This window comes from Acinonyx jubatus, chromosome E2 (assembly GCF_027475565.1).
Source record: "Acinonyx jubatus isolate Ajub_Pintada_27869175 chromosome E2, VMU_Ajub_asm_v1.0, whole genome shotgun sequence".
Lineage (NCBI taxonomy): Eukaryota > Metazoa > Chordata > Mammalia > Carnivora > Felidae > Acinonyx > Acinonyx jubatus.
This window is the reverse complement of record NC_069396.1, coordinates 23545303-23561940: the sequence shown is the minus strand read 5'-3', so window position 1 is coordinate 23561940 and position 16638 is coordinate 23545303. Positions and strand designations below refer to the sequence as shown.

The 16638-nt window shown below is 39.1% G+C and overlaps 1 protein-coding gene across 4 annotated transcripts in view; it reads right to left on the bottom strand.

Annotated features, from left to right (window-relative positions):
- CDH8 (cadherin 8) overlaps window positions 1–16638 on the bottom strand; it is a 363670-nt gene that overhangs the window by 126200 nt on the left and 220832 nt on the right. For all 4 annotated transcript variants that reach the window (XM_053211373.1, XM_053211374.1, XM_053211375.1 and 1 more), the window contains one exon: window positions 15081–15217. In XM_053211373.1, the coding sequence (XP_053067348.1) occupies window positions 15081–15217 (137 nt within the window). The remainder of the gene's footprint in view (window positions 1–15080; window positions 15218–16638) is intronic.

Below are 16638 nucleotides of genomic sequence, written 5' to 3'. Positions count from 1 at the left end.
AAATTAAAAAATCTGAAATGAAAGAGAATAAATGATCAATACCTATCACCTCCCAAAAATCAATCAGGAAGAAATAGTAAATATGAGCTGGCTGATTACCAGCAGTGAAATTTAATCAGTAATCAAAACAACTCCCAATAAACAGAAGTCCAGGACCAGATGACTTCACAGGTAAAAGCTACCAAACATCTAAAGAAGAGTTACTACCTATTTTTCTCAAACTATTCTGAAAAAACATAAAAGTTTCTAAGTTCATTCTATGAGGCCAGAATTACCCTGATACCAAAACCAGAGAGAGACAATACTAAAAAAAGATAACTACAGGACAGTATCTCTGATGAACATAGATGCAAAATCCCTCAACAAAATATTAGCCAACTATATCCAATAATGCATAAAAAACTCATTCACCACCATCAAGTGGGATTTATACCTGGGATGCAAGGGTGGATCAGTATTTGCAGGTCAGTCAACATGGAATATCACATCAACAAGTGAAAAAGTAAAACCATACGATCATTTCAATAGATGCAGAAAAAGAACTTGACCAAGTACATCCATTCATGATGGAGATCATCAAGGTATAGTGGGGTTAGAGGGAACCTATCTTAACATTATGAAAAACCCGCAGCCAATATCATACTCAATGGTAAAAAACAGATTTCCCCCTAAGATTAGGAACAAGAGAAGAATGTCCACTCTCACCACATTTACTGGAAGTCCTGCTTAGGGCAACCAAGAAAGAAAAGGCATCTGAACTCGTAAGGAAGAAGCAAAACTTCCACTCTTTGCAGCAGACATGATACCAGATCTAGAAAATTCTTAAAGACTACATCAAAAACCACTAGAACTGATTAATTCACTAAGGTTGCAGGATACAAAAGTCAATATACAGAAGGGCTTCTGCATTTTTATACTAATAATGAAGGAGACAAAAAAATTAAGAGAAAAATTCCATTTAAAGAAAATAAAATACTTAGGAATAAAGTTAACCAAGGAGTTGGAAGATCCGTGCCCTTAAAGCTAGAAAACATTGAAGGAAGACATTGAAAACAACACATAAGAAATTAGGAAGATATCCATGCTCATGGACAGGAACAACAAATATGTTACAATGTCCATACTGCACAAAGCAGTCTACAGATTTAATGCATTTCCTATCAAGATACCAACAACATTTTTCATAGAACTAGGACAAATAATCCTTAAGCTTGTATAGAACCACACAAGACACCAAATAGCCAAAGCAGTCTTGAAAAAGAACAAAACACAAAGTATCACAATCCCAGATTTCAAGATATACTACAAAGGTGTAGTAATCAAAACACTATGGTACTGGTACAAAAATAGACACATGGATCAATAGAACAGAAGAGAAAACCCAGAAATAAACTCCTCATTATATTGCCAATTAATCTTTAATACAGGAGCAAGAATATGCAATGGGAAAATGACAATCTCTTCAACAAATGATGTTAAAAAAAAAAACCAAAAAAACACTGGACAGCCACATGCAAAAGAATGAAACCAGACCACTTTTTACACCATACACAAAAATTAGCTCAAAATGGATTAAGGCCCTAATGTGAGACCTGAAACCATAAAAAGAGCAGAGGCAGTAATTGCTCTGACATGAGCTGTAGTAACCTTTTTGGAGATGTCACCCAAAGTAAGGGACACAATAGGAAAAATAAACTACTGGGACTCCATCAAAATAAAAAGCTTCTGTACAGCAGAGGAAATAACCAAGACTACTAAAAGGCAACCTAGTGTATGGAAGAATATATTTGCAAAGGACATATCCTGTAAACCTAAGTATCCAAAATATATAAAGAACGGATACAAATCAACACACAAAAAACCCCAAATATCCGATTAAAAAATGGGAAGAAAACAGCCACAGACATTTCTCCAAAGAAGACATACAGATGCTTTACAGACTCATGAAAAGATGCTCAGCATCACTCATCATCAGAAAGATGCAAATCAAAACCAGTCTCCCCTCACACCTGCCAGAATGACTAAAATCAAAAGCACAAGAAACAACAAGCATTAGAAAGGCCATGGAGAAAAGTAATCCCCATGTATTGCTGGTGGGAATGTAAGCTGGTTCGGCCACTGTAGAAAAGAGTATGGAAGTTCCTCAAAAAATTACAAATAGAACTACAATATGATCCATTAATTCCACTGCTTGCTATTTAGCCAAGGAATACAAAAACATTAATTCAAAAAGGTACATGCAGGGGCGCCTGGGTGGCTCAGTCGGTTGGCCGTCCGACTTCAGCTCAGGACACGATCTCGCGGTCCGCGAGTTTGAGCCCCACGTCAGGCTCTGGGCTGGTGGCTCGGAGCCTGGAGCCTGCTTCTGCTTCTGATTCTGTGTTTCCCTCTCTCTCTGCCCCTCCCCCGTTCATTCTGTGTCTCTCTCTGTCTCAAAAATAAATAAACGTTGAAAAAAAATAAGCAATAAATAAGTCATAATTGTTACAGCAGAATTAATGAAAAGCCTCTCTATATGATAAATAAACGTTAAAAAAAATTTAAAAAAAAGATACATGCAACCCTATGTTTATAGCAGTATTATTTATGATTGCCAAATTATGGAAGCAGCACAAATGTCCATCGATAGATGGATGGATAAAGAAGATGGGGTAAATATGTGCAATGGAATATTAGTAATTTATATCTATAATCTGTTATAAAAAAAGATTTTTTATATGTTGCAATGTTGCCACTTGCAACAACATGCATGGATCTAGAGAGTATAATGCTAAGTGAAATAGGTCAGAGAAAGACGAATACTAGGTGATTTCACCCATATGTGTAATTGAAGAAACCAAACAAATGAACAAAGGGAAAAAAACACACATGCACAATCCAAAAAAAACCAGACTCCTAATTACAGAGGACAAACATGGCTACCAGCGGGGAGGTGTGTGGGAGGATGGGTGAAATAGATGAATGGGATTAAAGAGTCCACATATCTCGATAAGCACTATGTATATAATTGTTGAATCTTTATATTGACCTGAAGCTAATATAACACTGTATGTTAACTATACTGGTATTAAAAACAAAAACTCCATCATAGCCCTATTCTTCCCCCTTCATTCTCTCCATCTCAGGCTCTCCATTCCAATCGCCTAACCTCCTAAACCTGAATCCTAATATTCTGCACCCTATCTCTTATTTCAATATTTTAATGTATATGATGGGCTCTCTGACACAGAATAAGGTAATTTCCTTGCTCTGTCATCAAAAGGCAACCAAAATTTGATTCATTTAATTTTCCAACCATATCTTTTCTCTCTTGATTTCCCTCATCACCAGAAGATATTCTAAGCTCTTCTCCGCTTGATCAAGATGTTTGTTAATTGTGAAATCTCTCACAAAAAGCCTGATGAAAATATACCTCCTCCAAGGAATCCTCCCAGAGAACATGGTCTTTCCTGTCCAATGGAGAAATCTCACCCTGCTCCCCATTACAAGCTCTTTAGTAAATGATATGTTAGAGTTTCAAATGCATGCCTGAGGGAAAAGTTCTTTGCTTTAGATGCACTATTAAGGCTCAAAGAGAAATGAGTCACATCTTACTGCGTTCCAAGTGCCCAATTCTTAACATAGTAGGTGCCCATGGAATCCTTGCTGAAATGAGCTGAGCCCTATCTGCTCTAGGTATTTGTTTACTTTTGAAACATTATAAAAATACTACCAATTGTCTTGAGGATATGAAAGCATTATGTTTTGGCATGACTTTGTGAATTCTGGCTATGTAGTCCTGGAGTGGTCATTTCACATCTCAGAGGATATCCTCGCCACTCTTTCTTTTTAAGTTTATTTTTTAATTTTGAGATAGATTGTGCAAGCTGGGGAGGGGCAGAGAGAGACAGGAGAGAGAGAGTCCCAAGCAGGTTCTCTGCTGTCAGTGCTCGACACAGGGCTCAACACAGAGCCCGACACAGGGCTCGATCCCCCAAACCGTTGAGATCATGCGTGACCTAAGCTGAAATCAAGAGTCAGACACTTAACTGACTGAGCCACCCAGGCACCACCTCCTCTCCATTCTTTAATGGGGTTCTGTAGGGCTCAAACAAAACAACTTTTGTGAAACATTCAACACAATACCTGGCCCCAACTTTGGTGCTAAAATGAAGTTAGTTTCTTTGCTTTTAGTTGATTTGAGTTTGTGGGTACATAGAATGGATAGTCATAAAAGGAGCAAGCATAACACATCCTTGTTACGAACAGCATAACCTCTGACCTTGGCCATCACATGTGGTGGATCCTTGTACTAGAGACTCCAGGAACCAGAAATCATCACTAGTATATGGGTACAGCGTGATTAATGCCTTGCCACCCCAAATGATATGTAAGCAAGCTATCAGAATTTAAATGTCTACTGTTTGGCTGAAGGGTCACCTGAACCTAACTGAAATGCTAGGTGGGTGGGGGTGGATAAAGACGGAATTGGTGCCTATTTTTAGCCCCAGTTTCTAAGCTTTGGATTAGGGATTCCTGTAATCAGAAAAAGCGCTGCATTTTCATTCTTGGCTTTGCTGCTTTGTAACCTGCTTCCAGTTGTTCAATACAGATCAGATTAAATGATAAACGGGCTTGTTGGGTAATGAAGTGTGGGCTGGCATTATTCAGGGCTTGCCTCAAGGCTCTCAGAAGGGAAGAGAAATAAAGTTTCTTAGATCAGAAGCCTGGCTCCTTGGGGAAGGAGAGGGGTTCCGACGCTCCTCTCTGCCAGCACCTTTCTCATGGTTTCTGACTCCTGAGATTGATTAATATTCTACGGGAATCCCTCTCTGTGAGCACAGTCAATGGCTCACAATTTTCATATAAGGGGAGCACAGTTCTTCTTGCCCTCTGTGTCTTAGCTTCAGTCACTGAGGAAAGCATGACTTTAGAAAATCCAGAAAGCCATAGGCCTGTCTGAGACCTGTAACCAGGAGCCCAGTGGGGTATATTAAAGCAAAGATCCTTTTCACCAATCCATTAATAGTGGCTGTTTGGAGTCAGAACTCATCAGGGTACTCTCCAGTAGTATTAACACATTGTTTCCTTCAATCATTCATTAATTTAGCAAATATTTATTGGAAGCACCAAGCATTATGGTAGGATCCCAGGACAAAACAGTGATCAATAATAAAACAATAATAACATGTTTCACAAGAGCAAGGGCTTCACCCATTTCTTCCTTTCGAGATGTATTCTCAAAGCCATAAGCAAATCGGTGGTTATTTATAATCCTTAACCTGTCATTTGAAGTAAAAGAGAATGGATCTGTGAGAACTTAGAACAAAGAAACCTGACCCAGTTTGAGTATCAGGAAATAGTAATAATAATAGTTAATGCTTGCATGAACACTCACATAGAAGTTCTTGTAGCATTATAAATGCACTAATAGATTTAGTATGTGTAATACAAATTGCTATTTAAATTGAAATTCTAAAGACCCTGCAGTTAACCAGTTGATGGCTGTCAGAAATATTGTCTTATTGTTTCTCCCAAATAAGAAAGGTGTGGGAGCAAAAAATTCTGACTCACATGTAGTATAGTGAGGATTCTGGAAGAAAGGCAGGTAAGTACCTATGCCTAGGCTGCAGTTCATTATTGCTTCCTGGTCACACCTATTGAGATTCGGCATCCAAGCATGAAATACATTTTAAAAAGAATAAAAAACAAATGGCCATAATATTTCCAACTCCTCCCATTAAGAGGTGACATTCTTGAACCTCTTGAACCTTGAAACTTCTGAACCTGCTCCTTGAACCTGCTCTTGGTATGTGACCTGTTCTGGCCAGCGTGGTAATAGCAACCTTGATACAGAGACTTGAAAAGTGTGCCTTCACCAATCTGCTGCTGCTCCTTGGAGCCCTGAGAGCAGCACTGGAGATGCTGAGCTAGCCTATCAGAGGATCAGACACATGCGTAGCATGGTACAGCGGTGCCCTCTATGGCATCTGGTCTAACCAACCTTCTATATAGACAGGTGAGATCCACACAGACCATCTACCCCCAGACAAGCCAGCAGCTGACCAGAAAGACTAGCAAAGTCAGTTCAAACCCAAAGAACTACCCATCTGGCCCCATCGAACCAGGAGAAATACATGTTTATTATTTTAAGCTGCAGAGTTTAGGCACGGCTTATTCCACAGAGGTGGGTGGATACAAATCAGAGGGTTCATATAACCGCTTTGATCAACCCTTTCCCCCTAAGCCCAAGTGGCTGGGGAACAAAGTGGGGGAAGATGAGTGACCAACAGAATGTTTAGCTACAGGACAAAGGAGATGCCAGGGGATGTGAGAGGGGTAAGCACCACGTTTAGTGTGGAGGAGGTGAAAGAAGAGCAGGGAGAAGGAAGGGGAAAGCCTGAGGGAGGGAAGACAACACTATTGAGGACTTAATATACACTGGTTTCTGACGTCCTTTTTCTGTATTATCTCATTTAACTCTCATAACAAACTTAAAATATAGCAACTGAAGCTTAAAGAGATTATATAACTTAGTCAAGTCACACATAAAGCATACAATGCCCCAATATTTTGGCCATGACGATGTGACTCAAATTTCACGTTTTTAACTAATAACCACTACCACCTGCTGTGAAAGGGTGATAGCATAGCAATACCCTTGACCTCAGTCTGGAGTTAGAACTAGGGAGCTTTTCAAGTTGGGAACCTGGCCAGGACACTTTGAGCTGAGAGAGAAAAGGCAACACTTCTACTAGGTACACATCATTGTGAAAAATTATATTCCCCAAATAATCCCAAGATGACACTTCTGGAAAAAACTCACAATTCGGTAGATCCTCAGAATGAAGCTAGGTGGTTCTGCTCATGACAAGAGGACCCGTCTTGGGCATATCCTCTTTACTTGTATAATAATGATAAAAGTAAATTTGCTTTATAATTATTGCTATAATAATCAATACTGCATTGTCATAATTATCAACACTTGACAACAGCCCTCCAACCAGTCCTTAAAGGTTCCCTTGCTTCAAGCTTATTCACTCCTTGCTTGCTGACCTTAACTTCATGGTTTGCAGGAGAACTAACCTGCTTCCCAGGAGATCCCGCAGTCCTCTGGCCGTGAGGGACAAAGGACCAGACTTTCCAGAAGATAAGGCCTGACTGCATTCAAAGACAGCAACCATGGACCAGTCTCCTCAAGAGACAACTTGTAGTTTTAATTACTGGTAGAGGGGAGGAGTCTGAACTGCCTTATCAGGAGGCACCTGTTGCACTCCTAGGGCATCCTTTACTGCGAGACACCTGCGAGCCTTGATTACCAGCAGAGTAGCGGAATCTGGAAGACTTGCAAGGACAAATGATTAACTGCTGCACTAGCTTCTCCTGCACATAGCCATCCTCACGATTTTCCACATCTTCCCTGTTGAAAACCCCATGGTTGGCCTGGACTGGGAGGATGGTCTTTGGGACTTTAGTCCGCCATCCTCCCCAGTTGCTGGCCTCCCACCCTGCCTTTCCCACCATCACCTGTCTTTCGAATTTGCCTTTAAGGCAGCAAGCAGCTGAACCTGGGTTCAGAACCGGTCCTCAACAATTTTACACTATGTTGGGCAGAATGTTAGCACTTAAATATGTTTACTCCTCATCATATATCTCTAAAGGTGCACCAATGCAGTCTCCATTTTATATGTAGGGACCGTGAGCCACAGAGAGAAGTACCTTGCCAACAGAGTGAGTGTGGCTAAGTGAAAAAGTAATCCAAGCAGCAAGACTTACAAAACCAATCACTTAACTTCCCCCTTTCTCTCTTTGACTTCCAGACCGATAACTGCACTTCCTCCCCAAGTCCTTACAACCTCTCTGTCCCAGAGAAACCAAAGCCTGAAGAGAAATCAATCTAATACTATCTTATCTTTATAATCTGTTCATATATTTATATCTAAGGCCTTCTCCATCTCACACCACTCTATCTGCTATCCTCAAAGCTGCAAATGGCCATTTATTTGCCCGAAGTGGCTAATTTTTTGTCACGTGCACCTAAAAAGCTTGAATTGCTGCTCGCTGCTTACCTTCTTTCTACCCTTTGTTTATAGGAAGACTTATTGCTGAGGCTTGGGTAGGTGGTTTATAAAGAGAAACCAGGACAAGACAGGGATGGAAACCCCTCAGTTTTTGTCTAAGTTAGGACTAAGGGGTTGTTAGTCATAGTGACATCCTAAAGAAGCTCCTGGTTAAAACCCCTATCTCTAGTCTCAATCTGCATGCTTTTCTAAGTAGATGAAAGCAAAAGGAGGGCAGAGATGAAAAAGATGGAGATGTTGTGGCAAGATGTTGGCAGAATGGATGCAGAACACAGAGGATATAGGGAGAAATTGCCAGGTCAATCTGCAAAGAACCAGAGTAGCTATATAGAACATGGGTGCTATAGCAGTTGAAAGAAAGCTGATGCGGGCTACCCACCGAATGATACTCATTTGGGCCTGAATCAGCATCTCCTTGGATGCAGAATGATGCTGACTCCAGTCCATCCCTCTGGATAATGATTGACGGGAGGATGACCCCTTTCCCAGGAACCTGTAGTTTCCCCATGACTTTCAAATATGTTATTTCCCAAATCCCTTCATCATCAATCCTGTTGTTAACAATAATGGTGATCTTCACCTTACAGCACCTGTATGCTTGTCTGAGGTCAGGGGCCTATATTCTCAGATGGTCATATTGTTATGGCCTCCCTGATATTTGGGAGCCCTTTAACCACCCGTGCACGTGAATTTCACCGTCCACCTCAGGTTCCAGCACCCTTTCCCTTCTGTGAGAGTTACCTAACTGAAAAATATGGCATCCCTTCATCTGCTTCCATCTAATCCTACGCTAGGGAATGGCATTGATCTCAATGAAACTCTAGTTTCTATTATGCCACAGGGAAAAAAGAAAGAGATGATATATATTGAACAGGACCTTGATATAAAATTTGAAGTCTTTAGTTCAAGCAGGCTCTGCAAAAATGTGCCTGCTTTCTTGTGAGTACCTTTCCTTAGCCACTGGCCAGTCTACCGTGCCTGAACCAAGGACAAGATGAAGGTCAGTGAACAAACTTATCCTATCGGTTGTGCAATGAAGAAACATAACCACACCTAGCAGTAATACGCAGACCATGACTACCAATTCTGTTGCTGTGGGGAGGAGATAGAGTAACACACAATATAAACCTAATACATAGTTTTAAATTAAGCTGTGATTCAAAGCCCAGGATTACAACTATATTAGCAATAATGTACATAATTTATTAATTTCTAGAGGCTGTAGATGGATTTTGAGCTAAGCGGTACAGTACTATCACTTTTAATTCAATTCTCACTACACCCAAGATTGCAAGAGACAATTATGATTCCCATTCCACAGATGAAAACACTGAGAATGGACGAGGAGAAAGAGTTTGCCCAAGGTTATATGGCCAAGACACGGCCAGCACCAGGACTCAAGATTTCTCTGCACCATGAGCTACAAAGATATATTTTTCCTAAGTATCCTGGGGTGGACAAAGCAATTACTCTGGCAACTGGGCCCTATGCCAGGAAGAAACATTTCTTAAGCGCTATCAAACTAGTGTTTTCCCTGGGAGATTTAGCCATCATTAGTGAAAAGCTTCATTTGCAATATTGTGTGCAGCCCACAGTAGTGGGCCAGAGCAATGCATTATCACTAACTCAAAGAGATTAATTTAATGGGCAATTATATGCTTCCTGCTTTAAAATACTTTCAGGTAACCAATAGTAGTGTGCCTCTGTAAATGCGAACTGCCAGCACCCAGGCACCCAGGGTCCGAGGGTTTCCCTACTTAACCACCTCACACTACCAGTTTCTCTGCTCTAAAACTGTCATTCAGTGCCTCTGAAATGCCTCTGCAGAGACTATTCTAAGCAAGTGGATTCCCCCGCTGTCCCCCAAGGTCCTTTATGTCTCCTACAGCTGTGTTGTTAATCACACTGTCCTCGTAGGCAGGTCTTAGCATTCTGTCCAACCCAGAGGAACCCCGTGTGTTGTCTGATGGGCCTTAGGCCAAATCACAGCTCAGGGAAGTATCACCTAGTCACCAGATGAATGACAACAAACAAAGACAGAAACAAACAAGGGAACACCTCAGCTTTCTATGCCTTCATTCAAGGCATTTTTAGAGCCTAAGGCACCTCTGATTGGGGGGGTAGACAGGACGGGGGTTCCTGAACTGCCTGGAAATTGTGACACAGCACGTCCCGGCCGGACATCAGGGCTCTTTCATGTAGGTGATTCGGATCAGCTGAGTACCATGTGGTCTTCATTGAAAAACACTGTCCCCTAAAATGTATTATTGTGTGCCTTCCTCAGTTTCCTCATCTGTAAAATGGTTATACACTTACAGTCTGAACAGTCTCAGGGCTCTGCTTTGTGCGTTAGACAATACTCCTACCTTCGCTTAGAAGCGCTACAAGAGCAGGACCTGATCTTGTTCTTTCCTCCACTGAACCCCTGTCTGGGCACCCTTCTGCTTGGCATAGAGGAAATACTTCACTCACTTGCTTTGGCAAATGCTAGGCAATGTCAGAAGCTCAACTTAAGCCGGACGATGAAAGAAGACTTAACAGAGGTTTCTTCCATGGAAGGCACCTAAGAACATATCATCTGCAGTTGAATGGCATGGGTACCATTCTTGCCTTCTTACCCCAACCCTTGACCTCTATGAAATTTTGGGTAAGTTACTTAACTGTGTTGAGTTTCCTTGTCTGAAAAATGCATACAGATGACCCTTAAACAATTCTGGGGTTTGGGGTGCCAACAATCCCCCAAATCTGCACAGTTGAAACTCCGTGTATAACTTTTGACTCTCCAAAAACTTAATTATATTTATATACTATAGGCTATATTAATTTAGCCTACTATTGACCAGAGGTCTTACTGATAACATAAACAGTTTATTAACATGTACTTACTATGTTATATGTATTATATACCGTAGTCTTACGTTAAAGTAAGCTAGAGAAAAGGAAATGTTATTAAGAAAATAAGGAAGACAAAATACATTTACAGTACTGTAAGTGTATTTACTGGAAAAAAATCTGCATCTAGGTGGGCCTGTGCAGTACAAAGCTGTGTTGTTCAAGGCTCAATTATATTAACAGTACCTACTTTCTCAGAGTGCTGTGAGAATTTAATGCATGATAGGGCTTACCTAATACTTTTTCAGTGTTTAATTAGTCAGCTAAATTTACCTTAAACCTTCACCACTGTGGTAAATAGCAGCCATGCGCTCTAGTTGCAGACGATGGCATTGCTGGTAGCAGAAACACGCTCTACCAGTCTAATCTCTTGTTAGCACATGGGCATCTAGCTGCCAGCTCGTGTAATGAGAGGTGCCTGTTGATTGTGATGGCAAGCTAGATCTATCACCACAGAAATACTTGTGTACTATACACAATGAAGCATCTCAGCCTTGGTTAAGTGAATCTGACAGAGGATAAAGGACAACATCTCCATTCTCATTAAGAGATAAGAGAAGGACTTCCCTAAGATCCATTTTTTTTTTTAGCTTAATTTCATTTGTTTAAATCTTTGATGAGATGGCATTCTGAGAATAATTTTAAATTGTTCTCCCTGGAAAGAGTATTTCTTTATCTTTATTAAAACCTCAACTTTTAAGGTTCTGTTTTTCTGGGTGGTTTTAAATCTTCAACTCATCCAAATACAATAAATCTCTAATTTTCTTTTTTTCCCCAAGACATGGTCTGTGGCTTCGGAAGATAAACATTACATGATGGGCTAAGTAATAAAACCAAGTCAAACAAGTTTTTAAGCCATTTTCATGTAATTCTAATTTTTCTGAAGCCTTCTGTGATCTTATTATTTATACTTCTTTTTATGTTTTAGGAAATAAAAGACTTAATTGTACTTTAAAGTTCCTAAATTTATGCCCATCTCAGCTTTTATCTTTCAGCCAAAAATTAAAGTTCTCTTTGTACTTTCTTTCTTGCTGGTGCTAAGAAGGTTACAGGCAAACATTCCAAGAAAAGCAGCCTGATATCTAAGTTAACAGTTCCACATTTCTTGAGATGTTTGACCTCCTGAATTAAACTTCCTTATAGGTCAAAATATGCCCATGTAGTTTGTTTATTTTTCAATCTCCAGGTAAGATTTAATTAAATAAAAGAGAGTGATAACTCTCATTATTTCAATAGAGTAATGTAGGTTGGGGTTATATATTTTAAAGTGTATAATGTTCACAGACAAGGCAACGGTCTTTATACAGGCACAGCCATTCTGTATTTGTTCCCTACATGGAACCAACTGTAAACCTGAATCTGGGACATGTTTGAGTGGTTTATCTCAAGCCATGAAGAAAGTTTTATCTGGTCTAAACTTTGATATACTTTTGTAATTAGAGTATACTGTATTTATTAAAAAATAAACTGTATTTATTAAAAAATAAACTATATTGCTTTAAAAATGATCTTAACTAATTATCTTACTGGTACACATAACAACTTACTCTTTTTCATATTTATCATGATCCCTTTTTTAATATAATCGTATGTTCATTAAAGGAGTTCCATCATTGCACTTTTCCACACCATCAACAGGGAACTGCTTGTAATTCCCAACACTCACCATCTTCTTCCTTACCCCTCAGTCTTTCTGTATGGATATCTCAGCAGATTTCAACTTACCCTTTCATATCCAGGTGCTTCGAGGAGCCATGAGAAGGAAAACCCCAAGATCACTAGGGATTTGGTCTCTTTTGCTGACTGCTATATCCCCAGCCACCAGTAGAGCGGTTGGCAAGTAGTACAGACTCAATAAATAGTTATTGAGTAAATGAACAAATTAATGTCATCTCAGACTTGGTCACCCTAGAGTTAACAGCTTATTTCCTTGCAGCAACTGCTTTTGTGTCTGTCTTCTTACTTGTCTGTAATTCCTTGCAAATGAGTCTTTTGTTTCGTGATTGTCCCTGAAATATTTCTTAACCACCTGCTCTGTATATTCATTTATTTTTACTCCTTAGAATGAGTAACATAGATCCTTATAATTAGGACCTCCTTGATGAATATTAAGTAAAGGCATCCATCTCATAAAAAAAAAAGTGTCACGAATTAAGGCTAACTCAACTTGGTTGTATTCAATATGAGAAGGTTCTTTAAAAAGTAATTACTGCCTGCATAAAGAAAACTGTGATCCTTTAGAGAATTTTTATAAAGCTCTAAAGCAATATAAATTGTATACAGTTTTTCTCTGAGGCTTAAGGTAATAATGTGGCTTCAACATTGTAAATTATGAAAATTTCATGTTTGTACTTCTTTCTCTAGATGGGGTTAACATTTCTTTTTTTTTTTTTTTAATGTTTATTTACTTTTAAGAGAGAGAGAGAGAGAGAGCCAGCCAGGTAGGGGCAGAGAGGGAGAAAGAATCTGAAGCAGGCTCCAGGCTCCGAGCTGTCAGCACAAAGCCTGAGGCGGGGCTCGAACCCATGAACCATGAGATCATGACCTGAGCTGAAGTCAGAGGCTTAACCAACTGGGCCACCCAGGCGTAGATGGGGTTAACATTTCTGATGAACCAGTTACCAAGTACTATCCTTGGTTTGCTTTATCCCTTAATGTTAGCGAAGGGTAACTGCTGCCACAATAACACACTGAGGAAGAGAATACTACTCCTTAGCCAATAAAACACCAGAGTTTCCAGAGTTTATGCTCTCTCCAGAACCCTCCATTTGGTAGGGCTGAAGTTACCTATCAACCTGACTGCATGTCCTCTGCTTGCATTCAAGGAGGCTATAAAAAAAACAGATACGCCGCACTGTTACATCTTCACTTTTTCCACACAGGGTTATTGTTGGTTTACTTTTGTTCTGTTTGTTTTTTTAACAAAGTTCCATGGGGAACATTTCTCCCATATCCCAGAACAAGGAAAAGTGGTGCCATCCTGATGTCATGGATGGATCATTTGCACAAACAAATTAATCGTGTGTCTCAGAGATGTTTGCCCTGTCTTCACAAGAAACCATAGAGGAAACTTTAGAGAGAGTACAGAGAAGATTTTAGGTCCCACATCCATTAACTGTCATCTATAAACTCTATATGGTATGTACGCCCAGGAATTTTTCTTAATGTTGATTTTTATTTCTTTACCCAGATTCCCAACTCATTCAAGAATTTGTCTCCCTTGAATCTGTGTGAACTGTAAAGACCTTATCAGGTCCTTGATCGAAAGAAGGACATCAGATAATATGCAAAATGTATTTTGTTTGGAAATAAGATGAATATTATGTTCTTTTGCATATTTTTGTGTAATAAAAATTGGTGAGGCAGAGTGCAAATTCTCTGAGACAGTGTAGCACAAAATTCCACCAGAGAGCTACTGCTTAGAGACCCAGTAATAGCGGCAGTGTGTGCAATCAAAGAAGCTGTGCTCACTAAAAACTGACTGAAAGACTAACATGTTATTTTAACAACCCTGGAACATCCTCTAAAAAAAAAAAAAAAGCTTACATTTTCACATGTAATTTATGAAAACAATGATATTGAAGTTACAGTTTTAAATAATCTATGGTACCATGTAAGATACATTAAACTCTTAAAAAAAACAAATATCATCTATAATTTTATCACTCCAAAATAATATGCATTGACAGTATGAAGTTTCCGTCTATATTTTGTCTGCATATGTGAATATGTATGTGTGTGGTTTAAATATGTGAATAATAGTATATATGTTCGGTCCATTTATTTAAATTCTAGTGTGCAATACTTGAGTTCTATTTTTTACCTACCCTTTCACACTAACTCCTTCTCCATATTTTAATATGCAAATCATTATTTAGTGGCTGAATAATAGATATATAAGAATATTTGGATATAAGAGTATTTTCTTCCCATATATATTGCAACCTTTGGTAATTTACCACTGGGCAAGTTATTTCTTGTTGAGACAATTCATTCAAAGGCTCCTTGGGAGCAATAATATAAGTTCCAATGCCAAAATATCTGATGCAAACAGGGACCATTTGTCGTGATCACTAGGCATAAATTGAACCCAGTCACACAAGGAAGAAATTAAACCCAGGCACTTACTAATTTCGGTAGCAATGATTGTTATGTTGTGCCATACACTTAATTCTCTGTCAAGTGGTGTTGCCAGCGTTATTTTTCCATCATCCGCATTAATGTTGAATTGTCTCTCCAGGTCAGTGTGCCGGTCGATGGAAAACCTACAAAAGAGATACATCTGTAATCACTTCAATGTTTATATGATCCATATATTCCACAGCAGACCTTTAGTAATCCTGTGAGAGTCATAGTTGTGAAGTCAAATGGATTGGGAAACTCGGTGGCATCATAATTTGTAAAATAAAATGACTGAATGAGGCACAAGAAACTTAATAATTATTGTCCAAGGAGTAATTAGCTACCTATGCAACATGGAGGTCATAAACTGCCATCAGTTTCAATAGGTAGCATCTTCAAAAACGGATGCTGATGAAGAGTTAATTGCACAATCCATCACATTTATTGGACAGCTTATGATAATTACCAGTTGCCACAAAATATCACATAAAACAATAAACTCAAGCCCAAATCAGGATGGTGCTAGGCAGCATGTCATTTACGGCAGTTCAAAGGAAATGTGTATTTCTGTTAAACCCATATTTCACTAGACAACATGTATGTGTTATTATTATTGTTGCTATTGGGTTCTTTTGTTTTCTTGACAAGTAAAGTGTATATTTAGGATTCCTGTTAGTTTCTTTCCATAGAAATAAGATGGTGGCTGATTATCTAGTAATCATTTTTGAGTCAGAAAAGATATTTCAGCAGCTTTATAACACTCTAGTCTCCAAAATTCACAATTTTAAATGCACAGGTTAGTAGTTCCTCTTTTGAGAAAACTCCTTCAGAGAAGACATTATTAAGGTATTATGTTTAAATTTTATTTATTTTGAGAGAGAGAAAGAGAATGAGTGGGGGAGGGATAGAGAGAGGAAGAGACAGAATCCCAAGCAGGCCCCGTGCTCTCAGTGCAGATCCCGATGTGAGGCTTGAACCCATGAACTGTGAGATCATGACCTGAGCCAAGATCAAGAGCTGTAAGCTTAACCGACTCAACCATGCAGGTGCCGCTAAGGTATTTTGTATCTAGAACCAACTGCTTCTAAGGGATACTAGGCATCAAGATAATATAGTAATTATGATTTTTACAACATTTATTGCTATCCTCTTTATACACCAAGATCTGTGTTTTGGTTATAGAATGTTGAATTCAATAAGATAAAAGTCTTAAGGAACATAAGACATAGTTAGAAAAATTAACCCATAAATAAAGAGTGAAATAAACTAAAACAGGATGGAATGGAGACTGAAAAGAGGGTGTTGTAGACTGAATGTTTGTGCTGCCCCCAAATTCAGAGGTTAACATCCTAACTCCCAATATGATAGCATTTGGAAATGAGGACATTGAGGGGTAAATAGGGTTAGATTAGGTCTGATGGGATTAATGACTTTATACAAAATGGAGTAGACACAGGATCTCTCTCTGTTCTCCACCAATGAGGGTGCAATGAGAAGATGGCTATTCTGTCTCTATTATTTATGTATTGCCGTTTCTGGGATAATTCATCTTCACTGAGCCTTG